Here is a 15,896-nt window from a genome sequence, read left to right on the forward strand (position 1 = left end):
AATAAAAGAACTACATAAGTTAGTTTACTCCTCATTACAGTGAAGGTAGATGAAATTACTTAAGTAGAATGAATTAAAATATTCCTGTCATGAACCCTACAGTGTTAAAAACGTACTGATAATGTTATTGTGTTCATTTGAATTGGCACTCAGATAAGAGGCTATAATGAACTATTGCCTCTATTGCAGAAGTGCCCAAGGCACTCATTAGGTTTGTCACTGCATGTGACAGCCCCTGAGCATGGCAGCACATCCCTTGTTTGGGATGGCACAGAAGGACATGCTCACTAGGGATAGTGAGCTCTGAAAAGCCTACGCTCTCATTTGGAAATCATGCTGGTTTTAAAGAACAGCTTCACTGTGCCATTCCTGTTTTCTCCAGGGGAAAAAAGCTCTCTTGATTTACATTTTTACATGGATTATAATTAAAGATTCTGTCATGATTGTTAAAAATAAATAAACTGACCTATCTTCCAACTCTTTGGAGTTAACTAGCATTAAGAGCTTAATATCCACATGCTTAGCATGATCCCTTTGGAAGAAGTGGTTTTTGGGGGTGGGGGGAGGGACAGGTTAAAGGGTTTTGTGCACCATAAATTGCTGTGTTTGCTGTGTATCACAACTAACTAATGGTGTTTCCTAAAGCTGAGGTAGGAGTATACACAGAGTTAAAGAAACTTTGTGTTGACTCATGCAGGCCTCAGCTGTGCACAGAGCTATCAAGCATGATAAGGAGCTGTAAAGCAGCCCATTCCATTTCAGAACTGGCAAGTGTCTTGCACAGAGTTGACAGGAGATAAAGCTGCTCTCACCTGCTCTTCACCCTGCTACATTTGGGCTTTTTGTTTTCCAATCTATTTTTTTTTAACTTCTCTTCCTTCCAAATGGACAGGCCACCACATAGCAGCTATTTGCTTCTTCTGTACTGGATGTTTTTTGACTGTGGCACTGTAGCCACTTCTTTGTCCAGCCTGACTTCTTCATTTATTGCTTATACAATCTCCCCTCCACTGGGCCGCCTTCTAAATCTCCTAGGCCTATAGGAATCAGGCATCCAAAACATCATATAAGACTGGACTTTAAGTACAGGATGCTTGCTGTTCCTCCTGCTTCTTTGGCTTCCAGCAAGGAGTATCATAAGTAGTCAAGGTGGGTTACGCAACCAATGATCAAACTGGAAAAATTGAAAAGACAGAACTGTCAGATGCACTAAGCCACCAAAAAAGTGTGGACTCTATATACATTGAGGTGATCTTACTAGCTTTAATTTAGCTCATATACCAAGCAGAAAACCATCTTTTAAAATCCATGGTTCAGCACAGATTGGACAAGCTTGTTACTGAATCAATATTCAAGGGCTGTGGTGTTATGGTTTTCTTGGTTTTTGACATCCAGACTAGCTGGAGTATTAGCTAGTTCATATGCATATAACCTGTGCTGCAATTCTGATGACAGTACTATGTATTATGTTCCTGAAATTTGATCTGATTTAATGTCATCAAAGATTTCCATTGACATGACTAAGGACCGATGCTTTGGTGTAGGTCATTGTGAATGATTATTTTACAAAAGATGGGTACTTTTGCATAAGTCTTTTCTTTCTTTTTTCATTTGCATTCTTCTCTGTTGTTTTTTGAAAATAGGATATTAAAATTTTACCGTTGTCCTTAATCTATGACCATACTGGATATTTTCAAGGCTCTTAGTAGTTGGTCAATAGAGTCTTTAAAATAGAAAGATTTTAAAAAGAAAACTAAATTGTATATAAAATTTGCTGGATAAATCTCCATGCTTAAAGTGCTTCCAGGCTTATTTATCAGACTTAAGCCTCCAACTAGTTTGGAAGGGAACTTTAGCTGAGAAATGATGCATTAATGGAGCTATGGGGGTGAAAAAGTACTAGAGTTGTAGTGAAATAAATGAATTAATAATCACTGGGCAGTAGATCTCTTCCTTTTTCTGACTTAACCTAGTGTCAGTAATAGGTGGGTAATACAAATATTTTACAGTCTGAAAATCTCATTAAATAGGTAGATAAACACACCCATTTGCAGAAGAGGAAATTAATCTCTGAGGGGCTGTGCAGCAGAAATTGGGTACTACAGCCAGCCACCTTCAGCAGGAGAAGCTTGAAGCTGTGTCACATTATTCACCTGCCAGTGCCACCAGAAGTCTGCCTGCTCACAAGACTGCAGAGAAACTGCTTGATTTCTTTTCCTGTTTGTCCATCTGTTAAATGCAGTGAATGCTTAGATGCTTCTCAGGCACGGCGTCAATTTTATGACATCTCTCTATTATCCTGAAGTTCTGAAGAACAGACATGCATATTTATAAGGGATTTAATGTCTTATGCTTCAGGGCATACACCAACCTCTAATTAATAAGGTTTAAGAGCAGCTTCTCCTGGGTAGTTAATTTTTCAGAGAAGCTTTCCTGTGTTTTCCTTTGCAGGAAAACACTGCTGCTGGCTTCCATTATGCTGCTAGTGGAGTAAAGGAATATGTGATCTAAGCCAGTAACTTCTGTGTTCCTAGAAGGCAGCACTGTGTGCCAAGGAGTACACATCCATTCTCATTGCAAGCTGCTCTCCCAGCAGATCCAGGCCAAATAAAAGAATATAAATTAGAAGTGCAGCTCAGGAAAGAAATACTTGTCTTTTTATTTGGCAAAAGGGTTACAGCTGATGGCCATGTCTGGCACAAACTACAGTGTTTTTTCCAACTCACTGTTGGAGAGCAGAGTGCAGGACTCCAGGCTGACCCTCTACCACCTGGCTCAGCTGTGTCATGCAGCTGTGCAAAATGTGTCCATTTGTTGTCAGAGGGCTGCCCTTTCCCAGATGGCTCCCTCTAAAGCTGCTCTGCTGTGCTGGCCCACATGCTCTTGGCTAAGTTGCTCTCTGGCAGCTCTCACTGGTTCTTGAAGGCTACGTGATGTTTACACATGCATTTCTCAAAATCAAGAATAAGGAAGCAAGTACAAGCCATGATGTTCTCTTTAATACCTTCCATATCCACAGTCACTCTTTTGTGGTTGATTTTTGTCCAGACTCTGTCAGGGAACCAATCTCCTGGCATTTCACTTATTTTAGTGTCTGTAGTGGTGGCATCAGCATTGTCAGACATAGGCTGCCCTCAGAGGAGGATGTGCAAGTGCTTGGTTCATTGCTTTTGAAATCTAGTTAAGATTTATTGTGCCCCACCGTAGTGTTTGTCAGTCATTGTTAAAAGAGCGGTTTAAGTTGCAACCTGCTAATGGTGATTTTTGGAGTCTTCTCCAACATTTATTTCTAGGGACATATAGAAAACTATTTTTTTTATTCTGACTTTTCCTGTATAAAATTAATCTTCTCCTGACCTTTTAAAATTTTGTTTTTGTTCTTTATGACTCTTCAGTCATCTAGCATCTGCACATTATGCCTTTGTTTCTAAGCCCACCTGAATTCTTCCTCTCTTTTCAGATTTAGATCAGCTCTAACTTGTTTTAGACAGAACAAGTCCTTGGATTTCTTTTCTGTAAGGGAGAAACTTGGTATAAACTTGGAAAAGTGGGAAAAATAATCTCACAGCTGCCTGGAAGGAGCATCCTTAAAGGTCTAGGGGAAAAAAAGCTGTGCTGGGTAGCTTCCTCTGTAAAGGATCTTCTAGCTACAGTCAGCAGAGTCTCAAGTTCCCTAGGTAACCTGAATATTAATTATTATATTAGTATTCTTCAAAGGTTTCCCGCTTTAAAGAAATGTTTTTGTTGCTGCAACAAATTACAGAGCCCAGTTAAGTGCAAGCTGTAATTGTTTCTTACACCTCCACATCTCTTTGCTTTACAGACTTTTAAGCTTAATTTGCTGTCATTTGGGCTATACACCAATGGTATCAAATAATCTGCAGGTTTTCAAAATAGTTGTAACTCCAGATTTTGCAGAAAGCTACAAAATATTTAAAAGAGGCTTCAAAATGAGGGGAGAGGCTGAGCAGATGCTGTGTTTCAGAGAAGCCTCTGAGCATTGTATTTCTGGGCTGTCTGAGCTTGAAGCCTATCAAAGCAGTGCAATAGCACTTCAGGAGTGGTATCACACTGAAATAGTGAGCTGTGGGTACCTGGTCCTCTCCCCATAGAAAGACCATTCCAGGCAAACCTTATTTCCATCTTATAATGAAGAGGGAAGGATATTCCTAGGTGTTAAACACAGTTTTAAAATTCCTGATGTTACACTGCAGTCTAGCTGGGAGAATGCTGCCCCCATCCAAATTATTTTACTTTTTTCTCTTTTTTAAAGGAACATTACTACTTTAAAAAAAGAACATGTATTCTTGAAAATAAGAGATCCACCATTTTCAATGTCCTGTTATTTTCCCTCTTCCTTTTTATTCCACTTGACCTCTATTACCCTTTTTCCACTTTAATATCTCTTCTCAAAAGTGTGTGTTAAACATTCCTGCAGATTATAGAATACCACTTCTTGAAGAGATTAGTTTAGTTGCAAACTACACTCTAACCCATATAACAGTATTGCTTATCACATCTGTGTGCTGCAATGAACCCCAGCTGAAACACAAAACACACTGCAAGGTCAATTTATGCTTATATAAGCTTGTACATAATCAATAGCTTTTCTAACACTTAACAGATCAATATTTCTGCTGTAATCTCTGAAGTCTTCCAGTTTACAAGAAAGTACACAGAACTCAGGCTGCAGAGAGATCAAGAGTACATTTGCTGCACAGATTTAATAGATGATATGTAAAATAATGAGTATATATTCAAAGACATTTTATTTCAGGAGAGAAAAAGATGGGTGGAGAGATAGTGATTAGTGACAGTTTGAAGCAAGGCTTGAATCTCTTAATTGGTCTACAGACTATTATATACTTTTCTAAAGGATGGAGGATTCCTATAAGTAGAATCTAATTTTGCATTAGTCTGAGATAATTATGTCTTCGTGGCAGACTCTTTAAATAGTCTTTGGTTTTAAAATTTTATTACACTTTTTACATATTTAGCCTTGATTTCAGATTCAACCCTTTTGCCTTTCTTTGTCTTAGACATTTATGATGTTACTTCATTTGTAGGCAATTCAAGGGCTGTCAGTGTAGCATTCCCCTTCAGCTTGTTCTGTTTCAATACCAGATTTAACTACTTTTTTCTTAATTTTAGAATATGTCATAATATGCCTCATTGCACTTTGATTGACTCATTGACTTGGATCGATGAGAGCCTGGAGAAACCTGTGTCATTGTCCAGAGCCCCCAGTGCAGTACAATAAGATAATTGCTTGCTCATTATAAAATATTACAGCAATGGACATAGATAAAAAGTAGTCTTCCTGTTTGTAGTTGTACCCTTGAAATTTTGCTGTTACATAGTGGAATTTTTTGTGGGTTCTTCTACTGTCACAACGGTCTCTGCAGCATGAAACCTTAAAGTTTTTGATGTCTTCACATGTACAGCACAATAATTCACATGAACTAATGATTACAAAGATCCAAGCTAGGTAAACTACTAAAACAAACTTAACAAAACTTTTTCTGGTTTTTAGTAGTCTGTGGACTTCTGTTGCTCGAATGCTTTGCTCTTTGTTCAAATGACCTTACAAGCTGTGCTGTGATGTCCACTTAGCTCACAGGAGTTACAGCTTTAAATATTTGCTAGTTTTAATTTGTGTTCGGTTCTCTTTTATGTGATTTTTATTTTTTGTGTCTAGGGTAACTGAAAATCCACAAGGAGATATATCTATGTAAGCATTGCTGGTGTCAGTAATGTGCAGGTGCTTTATAACAGGGCTGATATGACACTGGTTTTGCAAACAAACATTCACTTTATAGATGTTTGTAAATGGTTTACATCATTACTGGAAAAAGTTTGTCGTCATCGCTATTAAAATACTCCAGTTGTTGAAATTTTGCACCTTGCCTAGGCAACCTGTGTTAGAGTGTTTCCTAATACTGAACTTAAGCTTTCTTTAGAGCAAATTAAAATTGTTTTCCTCACCCTTCCCACCATGGCCTTAAAGGACAGTTGAGCATCTATTATTTTAACAATGTTTTGAATATTTTGATACTTTGGCAGTATCTATCACCACCCATTTTTCTCCTACCATCCCAGTTTAGTCCAATGCATAACAGTGAAATATTTCACACTGTTCTCAGCAATGACAAATGCCCTCAGGCCACAGATCCACAGGCACTGGTATCATACTGAAGCATTTTCACTGGAAAAAGTTTGGTGGAATGGGAAGTTTTTAAACACTGTAGAAGCTTTTTGCATAAAGACAAATTCCACACTCATTATAGATTCTTCCAGTATCACTCAGAGTAAGGACAATGATGGCTTTTGAACCAGCTGAGGGAGTCTGCTAAGCCTTGACTAACCATTGGTTGTTTTAGCCCTTGTGCTTGGTCCACCCTGAGTTGTTGAAGATGTTGAGATGTTTGCAGTATCTTCAGGATGTGTGCACACTGTGACTTTTCAGCAGGCATGTGCAGCCTGTACAGAAGGCCTGAATCAGCTGAAATGCATATATTCATACTAGCACAGAACCAAGGTAGCCAATTTTGCTGCTATCTTGGCTACAGAGCAACTGCAGGAGCTGCAAAGAAACTCTATCAGCATATTTAGAGCATATGTATTCCACTAAATACAGTGCACGATTCATATGAAGGGTTTGTTATGCAGAAAAGTTTGGAAATGTGTCATTAAGGCAGCAGCCCTCTGTTACTGCCAACAGTTCAGCATGGAAAAACTGCATAGCAGTTGGAAAATAACATTATTTGGCTCGTCTCACAAGCCATACAATTTTGGTAACTTTCTTCAAGAAACCAGGATTTCCATAAGGTCCCAGTGGCCATGAACCTGAAGAAATGATTTGAATGCCATAGGCTCAAATTTCTGTACCAGCTGAAAAACAATACAAACTTGAGCCTTCATCCTTCAGCCATCAAGGAAAAAAATCGGTGAAAGTGTATGCTGAGCAACAAAAAACATTCTTCAGTGCAACTATGTATGACTCTATGTTGTCTGATGTGATCAAAACTTCCCAGACAAATGCAGCACACTCCTTCACTTAGGGTATTGACTAAGGTTATGACTATACTTCCTCAATCCTATGAGATATGTATTACCAGTCAAAATGGTGTAGTCTTTTATCAGGTTCTGATTTTGTTCCTCACTTATTACAAGTGACTGTTCTAGATAATGCAATCACATCCCTTTCTGCTTATCTTGGCATAAGAAATATCTGTGTTTGGAGTTATGCCTCAGGATTTAAAAGTAACTCTTAGATATCACTCAGCTTCTAACTCCCAGCAGGAGAAATGCTGGAGGAAAAGGCTTCTCCAAATAATAAACTGTCAGTAATAACCACTGGTACAGAGGAGATATTTTCCAAAACTAGTGCCCTACAAAACTTGGGTACTTTGACTCAAGCAGCACCTTCGGTCTGGACTTGTCATGCATGACTGAATCATAAACATCCTTTGTTCTAGGCAAGTCCACAGTCTCTAATAAAAGCTGAGCTTAAACCTTTTTATTGTAAGCTACATTCATGTTCTGAAAGCTATGAGATGGATGCTCAGCCTATATAGCAGCATCCTATCTTCCAAGAGCTGCTTCCATATCTCAGGGTTTTCTCCCAGTCAGACAATGTGTATCACTTTCTAGTAAAAAAAAAAAAAAAGTTGCTTCTGTTTGGTGCTGTTAGGATTTGACCCTTGTTTCTTATTCCATCATCTTAAGTTTCCCTCTCCCCAGGCGGCATAATACATGAGTTAAAATGTTGTCTTGGCTTTGCAACTCCTCACATAGAGCTCTTATAGGATACATGTGTTAATCTTAGGAAGTAAATTCTCTTCAGTGAGTCATCACCTCATGACAGAGCACATATGAATGACATTAATGCTCTGATGAAATTGCAGTAATAGATTGCTTGAACTGCCCAGTCTCTACCCCTTCCTCATTATTTGCTGCCAGTTGTAGATTACCACGTGTCAGAGCTTGTACAAAATCCTGTGTGAGCAGATTGCTGAACACACTGCCGTGGGTATTGCTGTCTGCAGGTTACGTGCATTCCCACTGGAGCTCTGTACAGGGATGCTTGAGCACAGTGGGATTCTGTGTCATGATTTGATCTAAGTAAAATGTTTCTATTGTTATCACCAATTTTTTTAATGGATGCTCTAAGAGTATTTGTCATTACTCAGTATGTATTCTCTTGTTCTGGACTAGCTTGGCTCTGTTTTACTTTCTCAGTGAATCTATAATATTAATTTAAACTCTTACTTTCTTATTAATTCTGATATTTATTTTTCTTCTGCACTGTTTCTGCTTTTATTGAAGCACTTGTTCTTGTGGAATGAGTAATAAAAAGCAAAAACATGTCATCTCTATTAATGAATAGGATCTGTTATCAGTTTGCCTTTTCAGGGTCTGGTAGCCATCACACACAAAAGAGCTGTTTTGCTAAAGTTGGCAGGAATATTCTGGCATTATTCCTTCTCCTCTGAATGTGCAGTGTTGACACAGATAATGTTTAGGCCTGCTTCATTTAGCTTCAAGAAAATAAACAAGGAAATCAACATTAAGGGTTATGTGATTCCTCATTTCCATGCGAGTGCCAGGGAGCAGTGAAGGACAGCTGCTTCCTGAGGACAGGGTGTGGGATCCCGGTGCAATAACCTGGCCAGCAGAGCAGAAACTGGTAGCTGGGCTCATCCCACCCCTAGCCAGGAATAGGGCAGCCCTAGCCCAGGGCACCTCCCTGGGAACAGGATGGACACAACTGGAGACTGGCCCTGCTGTGGTGTTGCTGGGGCAGTGCTGGATGGCTCGGAAGATTGAAATAGGCTCTTGGACCCTAGACAGGATAGGGGCAGCTCCAGGGTGCTGGACAGTAGTGAGGCTTGGTGGTGCCCTCAGGACTTGACAGTGAGATCTGAATCCTCTTATTGCTACAGTATTTATTAAAATTGAGCTGGTTATAACAAAAAGTGACAAGAAAGAAAAGCCAGTGTGCTCCAGTCAAAAAACAGTGGTTCTATTGAACACATCCAATGTTCCCAGACACTGTCATTTGACTCTACTGCCTTACTGCACCCTTTTTACTTTGCCATATATTTAAATAGGATACTATATACACACAGAGAATTGTTTTCACCATGTGGGTGTCTCCTGACCACAGAGCATAGTCGCAGTTCCATCCGCAGCCTTGGACCTCATGGTTCTCATTAGCCACAGATCTTCCCTGCCCCTTAAGGCTTTGAGCAGGGCAGTGGGAGTCACCATGTTTAGGGAATGGAGTCAAATGCAGGTTATGGAGATCTGAACCTTACTGGTTCCTCTCTCAGGAGTGACATTTCCTGGTTACTTTCCTGGTTGTTTCAGATCTGTGCCATCCCAGCACTCAGTCTTTCCCAATGTTCCTCACACATCTGGAAACCTTGCCTTGGAGGAGTTTTGAAACTCAGTATTCAAAATGTGTTAATATATGCCAGTAAGTCATCTGACAGCTGAATTCCTTCCTTCCTTCCTTCCTTCCTTCCTTCCTTCCTTCCTTCCTTCCTTCCTTCCTTCCTTCCTTCCTTCCTTCCTTCCTTCCTTCCTTCCTTCCTTCCTTCCTTCCTTCCTTCCTTCCTTCCTTCCTTCCTTCCTTCCTTCCTTCCTTCCTTCCTTCCTTCCTTCCTTCCTTCCTTCCTTCCTTCCTTCCTTCCTTCCTTCCTTCCTTCCTTCCTTCCTTCCTTCCTTCCTTCCTTCCTTCCTTCCTTCCTTCCTTCCTTCCTTCCTTCCTTCCTTCCTTCCTTCCTTCCTTCCTTCCTTCCTTCCTTCCCCATTTTTTTCAAGAGAAGTGAGATGGAGAGTTATCCCAGACCTTTTCATTATTTTCCTTGTCTTGCAGGAGACATAATCTTTAGGTTCTTTTATGTGCTGGACTATGCTTCAGTTACATCAGAAACATTAAATCATTATTATTAGTATATATTTATAATAATACTATTTTTGTTATTGTTGTATTTTCTCTGTCTACACTGTTGATAAAGTGAAATGAAACAACTTTTCTTAGCTGTGTCTTACCCTATTAAAGTCAGCTCACTTTCAGGAAGAGTTTGGCTTCTAATATTTAACTAGTTTCAACAATTTGTTTTACTTTACACATTGAAACAGTATGAAATAAAACTTCTATTCCTTTGGCTCTAATGGTAAATTATTTTCTTCTCAATTAACCTTCAATGTGGTATTTTCAAAATTCTGGAAAATTTTGTTATAAAAGTACTTCCTCTAAATTGTTAGTAGTTCTCTTAGTATCTCACATAATGAGAAAGCTGTGTCCTAGCAATTGATACATAATGTCTGTCCATGAATATTTCAGCCTTACAGTCTGAAAATCAGATCCCATGGCAGCAGAGAGAACGTTGTTGCCTATAGCAAAATGAATTACAGTGTTTTGGGTCTGATTTCAAAGGTCTGAGGGGGATTTTAAGTTAATTTAATTTTACTGTTAAGAATGTCGAATGTTTGCACACATAATATTTTTATAAGTTTGGAGGTAACAGGAAATGTAAGATGAGTAATAGTCTGCACTCCCACAAAAGGTTTGAGTGAATCCCCTCCATTTTTATTTATTTAAGGACTTCTGCTAGGTGTTTTGGGGAGCAGCTAGGCTATCTGTCTAGCACATCTGTCTTCTTTATGTGCAAGTTGTGATGTAATTTATTTAACACCTGTGGTACTGTGCACAGGAAAATTGTGATGAACAGTTGCAGAAATTAATTATTAATTAATTGGCTTGCAACCATCTAGATGTTCACTGAGTACCACTGCCAGTACCTTCCATCTCTATCTCTTTTATTTCCTTTTTTTTTTTTCTTCTTCAGCCTTCTAGTTTCTTACAATCACTTGTTCGATATTGGAGAAAATAAAATTTTTAATTCTTTGGGGACTGAAGTCTCTCAGTGTTTCTATATTAATAATAATACTGAGGAGATTGATTACAACTTTTCTCACTGGGAAAAGAGGCCAAGAGATAAAAAGTTATCAGTTCTTGCTCTGATTAGTTTCTGAACATTTGCTGTGAAAATGGACTTGCTTAGCAGAGTCAAAGGAAATGAAGTTATAGAAGGTTAATATAGCCTTTTGCTGCTAGTTAATTCAAACTGGTGTTCATTGATCTGGTTCTCTAGCACTGCTTTTCTATATATTTGCCTCTCTTCGAGCAGGTTTTATTTGTTTGTGTTTTTTGCAGGTCAGAATTAGCTTCCTGCTGTGATGCAGTTCACAATTTTATTGCTTCTCAAAACAACAGCCCACTGGGAAGTAACATGAGTTATGAAGTGGACAGTAAAAAGACTATCCTCATTACAGAGGACATTTTTAAGATGCTACCTGTGGTAAGAACTGTATATTTTTCTTGTTATTATAATCACAGTATGTATAGTTTGGGTCAGTAATTGAGATCCTGTGATTCCTCTGGAAGAGACCCATCAGCCCCTGTATGAACTTTATTCACCTTGCAAGGTGTATTTTTGGAGTTCTTTTCCCCTTCCTCTGCAGTGGTAGAGGCATTTACAGATATCATAGATTGGAGATAGAGTTGCTACAGAACACTGGCTTGGCAGCCAGTTGAATTCAGGAGCAAATACTCTGAAAATGTTTGCCTTGCTTTTGTCATGCCCCTTTTTAAAGGCATTTCAATCTGGAAGAACATTTCATATTCCTCATATGCCCATGCCATTTCCAGTGCAGGCTTGGGCGTGTAAGTTATGAAAGATATTTTGGTGGTAAACCTGATACAGAATAGCACAGAACATAATAGAGAACAGAGAAATTTCAGTTGGAAGGGACCCACAATTATCACATAGTCCAACTGCCTGATCAATTCAGGGCTGACCAAGTTAAAGCAAGTTATTGAGGACGTGGTCTAAATACCACTTAAACACTGACACCTGAGGACCTCAGCTTCTCTAGGAAGGCTGTTCCAGCAACTGACCATCCTCTGAGTAAAAAAATGCTTCTTAATGTGGAGAGTAAATGTCCCCTGGTGCAGCTTGGAGCCATTCCGAGTGTCCTGTCACTGGATACAGTGGAGAAGGGATCAGCACCTTCCTCTCCCCTTCCCTTCCTCAGAGAGCAATGAGATTATCTTTTCTTTTCTCCAAACTGTACAAGTCCAAAGCCCTCAGTCACTCTTCATAGGACATTCCTTCCAGCCCTTTCATTAGCTTAGTTACCCACTGGGGGAGGGTGTTTGCAGCAAGAATCACAGGATGAGAAAAGGAATCAGATTTTGTACCTCAGGATTACAGTAGACATACAAGATCTTGAGACTAGACAAAGAGTTTGTATTCAGTTTCTTGAAGCTAAGGGCATATGGAAGCCCTCTTACCTATCTCTGGCATTCTTAATTTGTGAGATCCCAGCTATCATCCCAGTTCTTCCTAATACTGCTGTGAATCAGTCTTTACTGACTTTATTGCTAGAGGATATAGTAATTCCAAATTTAAGCTGGAGAAATGAAAAAGTAATATGCTTTATGTGCACATATACATGTTAAGGCAGCCAGAGTTGCCTGGCCTTTGTGTTCTTCTACCATCCTTTCAGAACTGAACAAAATATTTGAACATGTTGTTCTGTAATATATTGCCACGCAAATATGATGTTTGCCATGTTCCTCACACTTTTTGCCTTGTTCATAACAGTGTCCCTTCTTGCTTCTCTTTGGGCAAGCTGATGAGAGAAGAAGGAAGGATAATGCTTTCCATAAGCAAGTTTTTGACTGACTTTTACAACTGTGTTTAATTTCTGCACGCAAAATATCCCAGCTGTTGGCCTCTGATAAATGTCAGTGCTCCCACAGCAGAAGATGTTGAGCAAGATGTATGAAAAGTTTCTGAGACTGGGATAGCAGCCAGCTATATTAACGTCAGCCTAAATAGCCAACAATTTGCATTAATTTTCTAGGTTGTGAACTGTGCTGGTTCTCAAGTGGATGCACTTAGTTCCCACTCAGCTTCCCCACTGCAAGACAGCAAGCTGTAACAAGAAGAGGAGCAGAGAGGGTGAACAGCCAGAAACAGTAACCTCTTCTCTGAGGCCTCACATTCACAAAGAGTTAAGCCAGGGCACATCATTATCGTTTACAGCATCTTCAGGTTCCCCTAAATTCAATATTTTGCTTCAAATGTAATTGCGTGATGACAAAAGTGAGGAGAATTTACAAAGTTGCCTTCTATTACCTGAGAAAGTAAATTACTGTATGACAACCCCCAGTCTGTTACAGTGCAAAGGAAAATGGGTAACTTTAAACTATCTTCAGTATAAATTAGTTCCTTAGTTTGTCTATGTTGCAATCCACTACTCGATAGTTTTAGTGTTAAGTGTATTTAAAAGGCACACAATTTTAACAATCCAGTATTATTCTCTCAAAGTTCTGATAGCAGAGGTAACAGTTCTCTGTCTGTTGGTGCCTACTTTTGGCTCTTGGCTGTCCAGGTTTGGCAATCCTGTCCGCTAAATGGTGAATGCTTTTACTGGGATTTACCAGTTTAAACCTGCAAGAGCAAATAGACACAAAGAAACAATCAAAACACTTATAAAGAATTTGCTGCATCTTTTTATTTGTTTGCAGTCCTCTCCTCTTTCAGTCTATCCCTTCAAGAACTGTGCTGTGGTTGGAAATGGAGGCATTCTGAAAAATTCCAGCTGTGGAGCTGAAATTGATAGTTCTGACTTTGTGTTTAGGTAAGACCTGCTTCATTTTCCTGAAGTGTGTCCAACATTCTAAAAACTTGGCAGGATTGGAAGTGTGCCAATGCCAGTTTGTAGCAGTGAGGAAGAATCTAGACAATTTGTTATTTCTGCCTCTTTAAGGATACTTCTGCTTTGTAGTTTTCAGAATGCTGCTTTCTAATTAAAGAGCATGCTGGATGATACATGTATAATCTGTGATTGCTAAGTCACCTTGCAGTGATGTGAAACGTGATTATCTGAGAACCTGACATTTCTGGTCATTTAGCATCCTTTAGGAGACTGGTTTTAAATGTCACATGTGTATCTTTGGTTTAACAAAGTGTTTACTTAGCCATAGTTTGGCTCACCTATGTAGCTACTCAGTTGCCCCAATATTTGTTACATCTGTTACTCATATTAAAAATTAAGCATTTATTTAAGTAGTGTTTTTAATCTCCCTGGATAGACTGTGAGAAAACCAGGCACACTCAGAGTGTAATTTTGCCCACTCTCTCAGTATGTGACTCACAGTTTGTAGTTCATGCAAAGAAACAGAGCAACAGAGGGAGGGTTCTTTCCTCAGTGATGTCCAATCACACAGCATGCTGGATTTCATTTCCTTTTTTATTCTTTCCTAAAATTTGAGCTTCTGAAAAGCTAAAAAAAAAAAAAGTCTTTCCAGTTAGATAATTGTTTTAATAAAAATGGGGAAAATGGGAAGTCTCTGTACTATGATGCTAAACTTACTAAGTGCCTGAATTTAAGAAAATGCTTTCTTTACATTTTACAGAAATCACTGTTTCTGCAATAGGGCAAGTTATGCTGTTTTTAGAAGACACCGTAGAAGACTTTCAGCAGGAATGCATTGTTTAGGCAAGAGGGGCAATATTTCCTAGCAGCCAGCATAGGGCATTCATAGACTCCTGAGACTTTGACTGTGCTACTGGTTTGTGATACGATTTATGAAAATGAGCTCTCTGTGCCCTATTTTAACCATCTGTACAGTAGATTAAATATCTTTACTAGAAATGCTGTAAGCCTTATTTAATATTTGTGAAGTGCTTAGACATCCCTGGGAGCTGGCGGGAAAGTGTCATTGCACAAGAGAGGAATTTGCAAATAGTAACTGTAAATCATTTCTGGTGCACATCTGTTTAAGCAAATGTTTCTCAATTTCAGGTGTAACCTCCCTCCAACCACAGGAAACATTAGCAAAGATGTTGGCAATAAAACAAACCTTGTGACTGTTAATCCGAGTATCATATCTCAGAAGTGAGTACTACTGCAAATCTGTTTCTGTGCAATGGTGTATAATTGTTTGACATGATTTAGATTTTCATGGAAATCCAGTGGGATACCAGCATAGAGAGCAGTGCAGGTAGATTACTTCATTAAACCTTAGTTTCCATGTAAAATATGTACTAGTCTAAATGGAAATCTTCTAAGCTTGGCCTTTTTTGTAGCATAAAGGAGTCAGCAATACCCAGATCAGTAAGATACCTTGGCTGATACTAGTCAGCAATTTATGGCAGAGTAAAATTGGTGATTGTAAGCCCAAGCCTCTTCTTTTTTCTCCATGACCCTCATGACCCCAAGCATTTAGAAAGGAGTTGTAATCATAAATCAGGAAAGCCTGGAAATGTGTGTCTGACTCTATCAGCAGGACTGTGAGCACGTGTTCCTAGGTAATGTGCTTGGAGGCTGTTCTGATGAGGGCTGTTTCCTGAATGGAGGCCCAGCTTCTGTAATCCATTTTTTCAATTCGTATGAAAGCTGCTTGCTCACACACTTTTTTCTCAGCAGGGGTGGGGGTTTTTTCACCTTCTTGATGAAAAGAAAATCTAATAAGGCCAGCCTGACTAATCTGACATCTTCAGCAGGCTGGAACTGCAGCTTATCTATGAAAAGGACTGCTGTGCCATGTTATTTACTGCTTGCTAATCTCACTGTATTTTATTGTCTGTCATAACTGTATTGTCAAAAAGACAACATAAGGCGAAGCTTTTTTTTTTTTTTCTCCTTGAAAGGAAGAAGGAAAAGGTACAGTGAGTACATAGAAATTAATAACAGGCATTTTTCATTGATTCAAGGATAGAACTTCATTTTTTGCAATGAGTACTAACTATGTTAATGCTTACCCAAATCTTTTTGACTTTAATGAATTATTGCTTTTCCAAAACTAGATT

General features: G+C 39.0%; 1 protein-coding gene across 4 annotated transcripts in view; it reads left to right on the forward strand.

The window, feature by feature from the left end:
* Nucleotides 1-15,896, forward strand: part of ST8SIA6 (ST8 alpha-N-acetyl-neuraminide alpha-2,8-sialyltransferase 6) — a 45,294-nt gene that overhangs the window by 15,394 nt on the left and 14,004 nt on the right. For all 4 annotated transcript variants that reach the window (XM_064408750.1, XM_064408757.1, XM_064408735.1 and 1 more), the window contains 3 exons: nucleotides 11,228-11,372; nucleotides 13,610-13,722; nucleotides 14,890-14,982. In XM_064408750.1, the coding sequence (XP_064264820.1) occupies nucleotides 11,228-11,372; nucleotides 13,610-13,722; nucleotides 14,890-14,982 (351 nt within the window). The remainder of the gene's footprint in view (nucleotides 1-11,227; nucleotides 11,373-13,609; nucleotides 13,723-14,889; nucleotides 14,983-15,896) is intronic.

Source organism: Passer domesticus, chromosome 1, assembly GCF_036417665.1.
Source record: "Passer domesticus isolate bPasDom1 chromosome 1, bPasDom1.hap1, whole genome shotgun sequence".
In the NCBI taxonomy this organism is placed as follows: Eukaryota; Metazoa; Chordata; class Aves; order Passeriformes; family Passeridae; genus Passer; species Passer domesticus.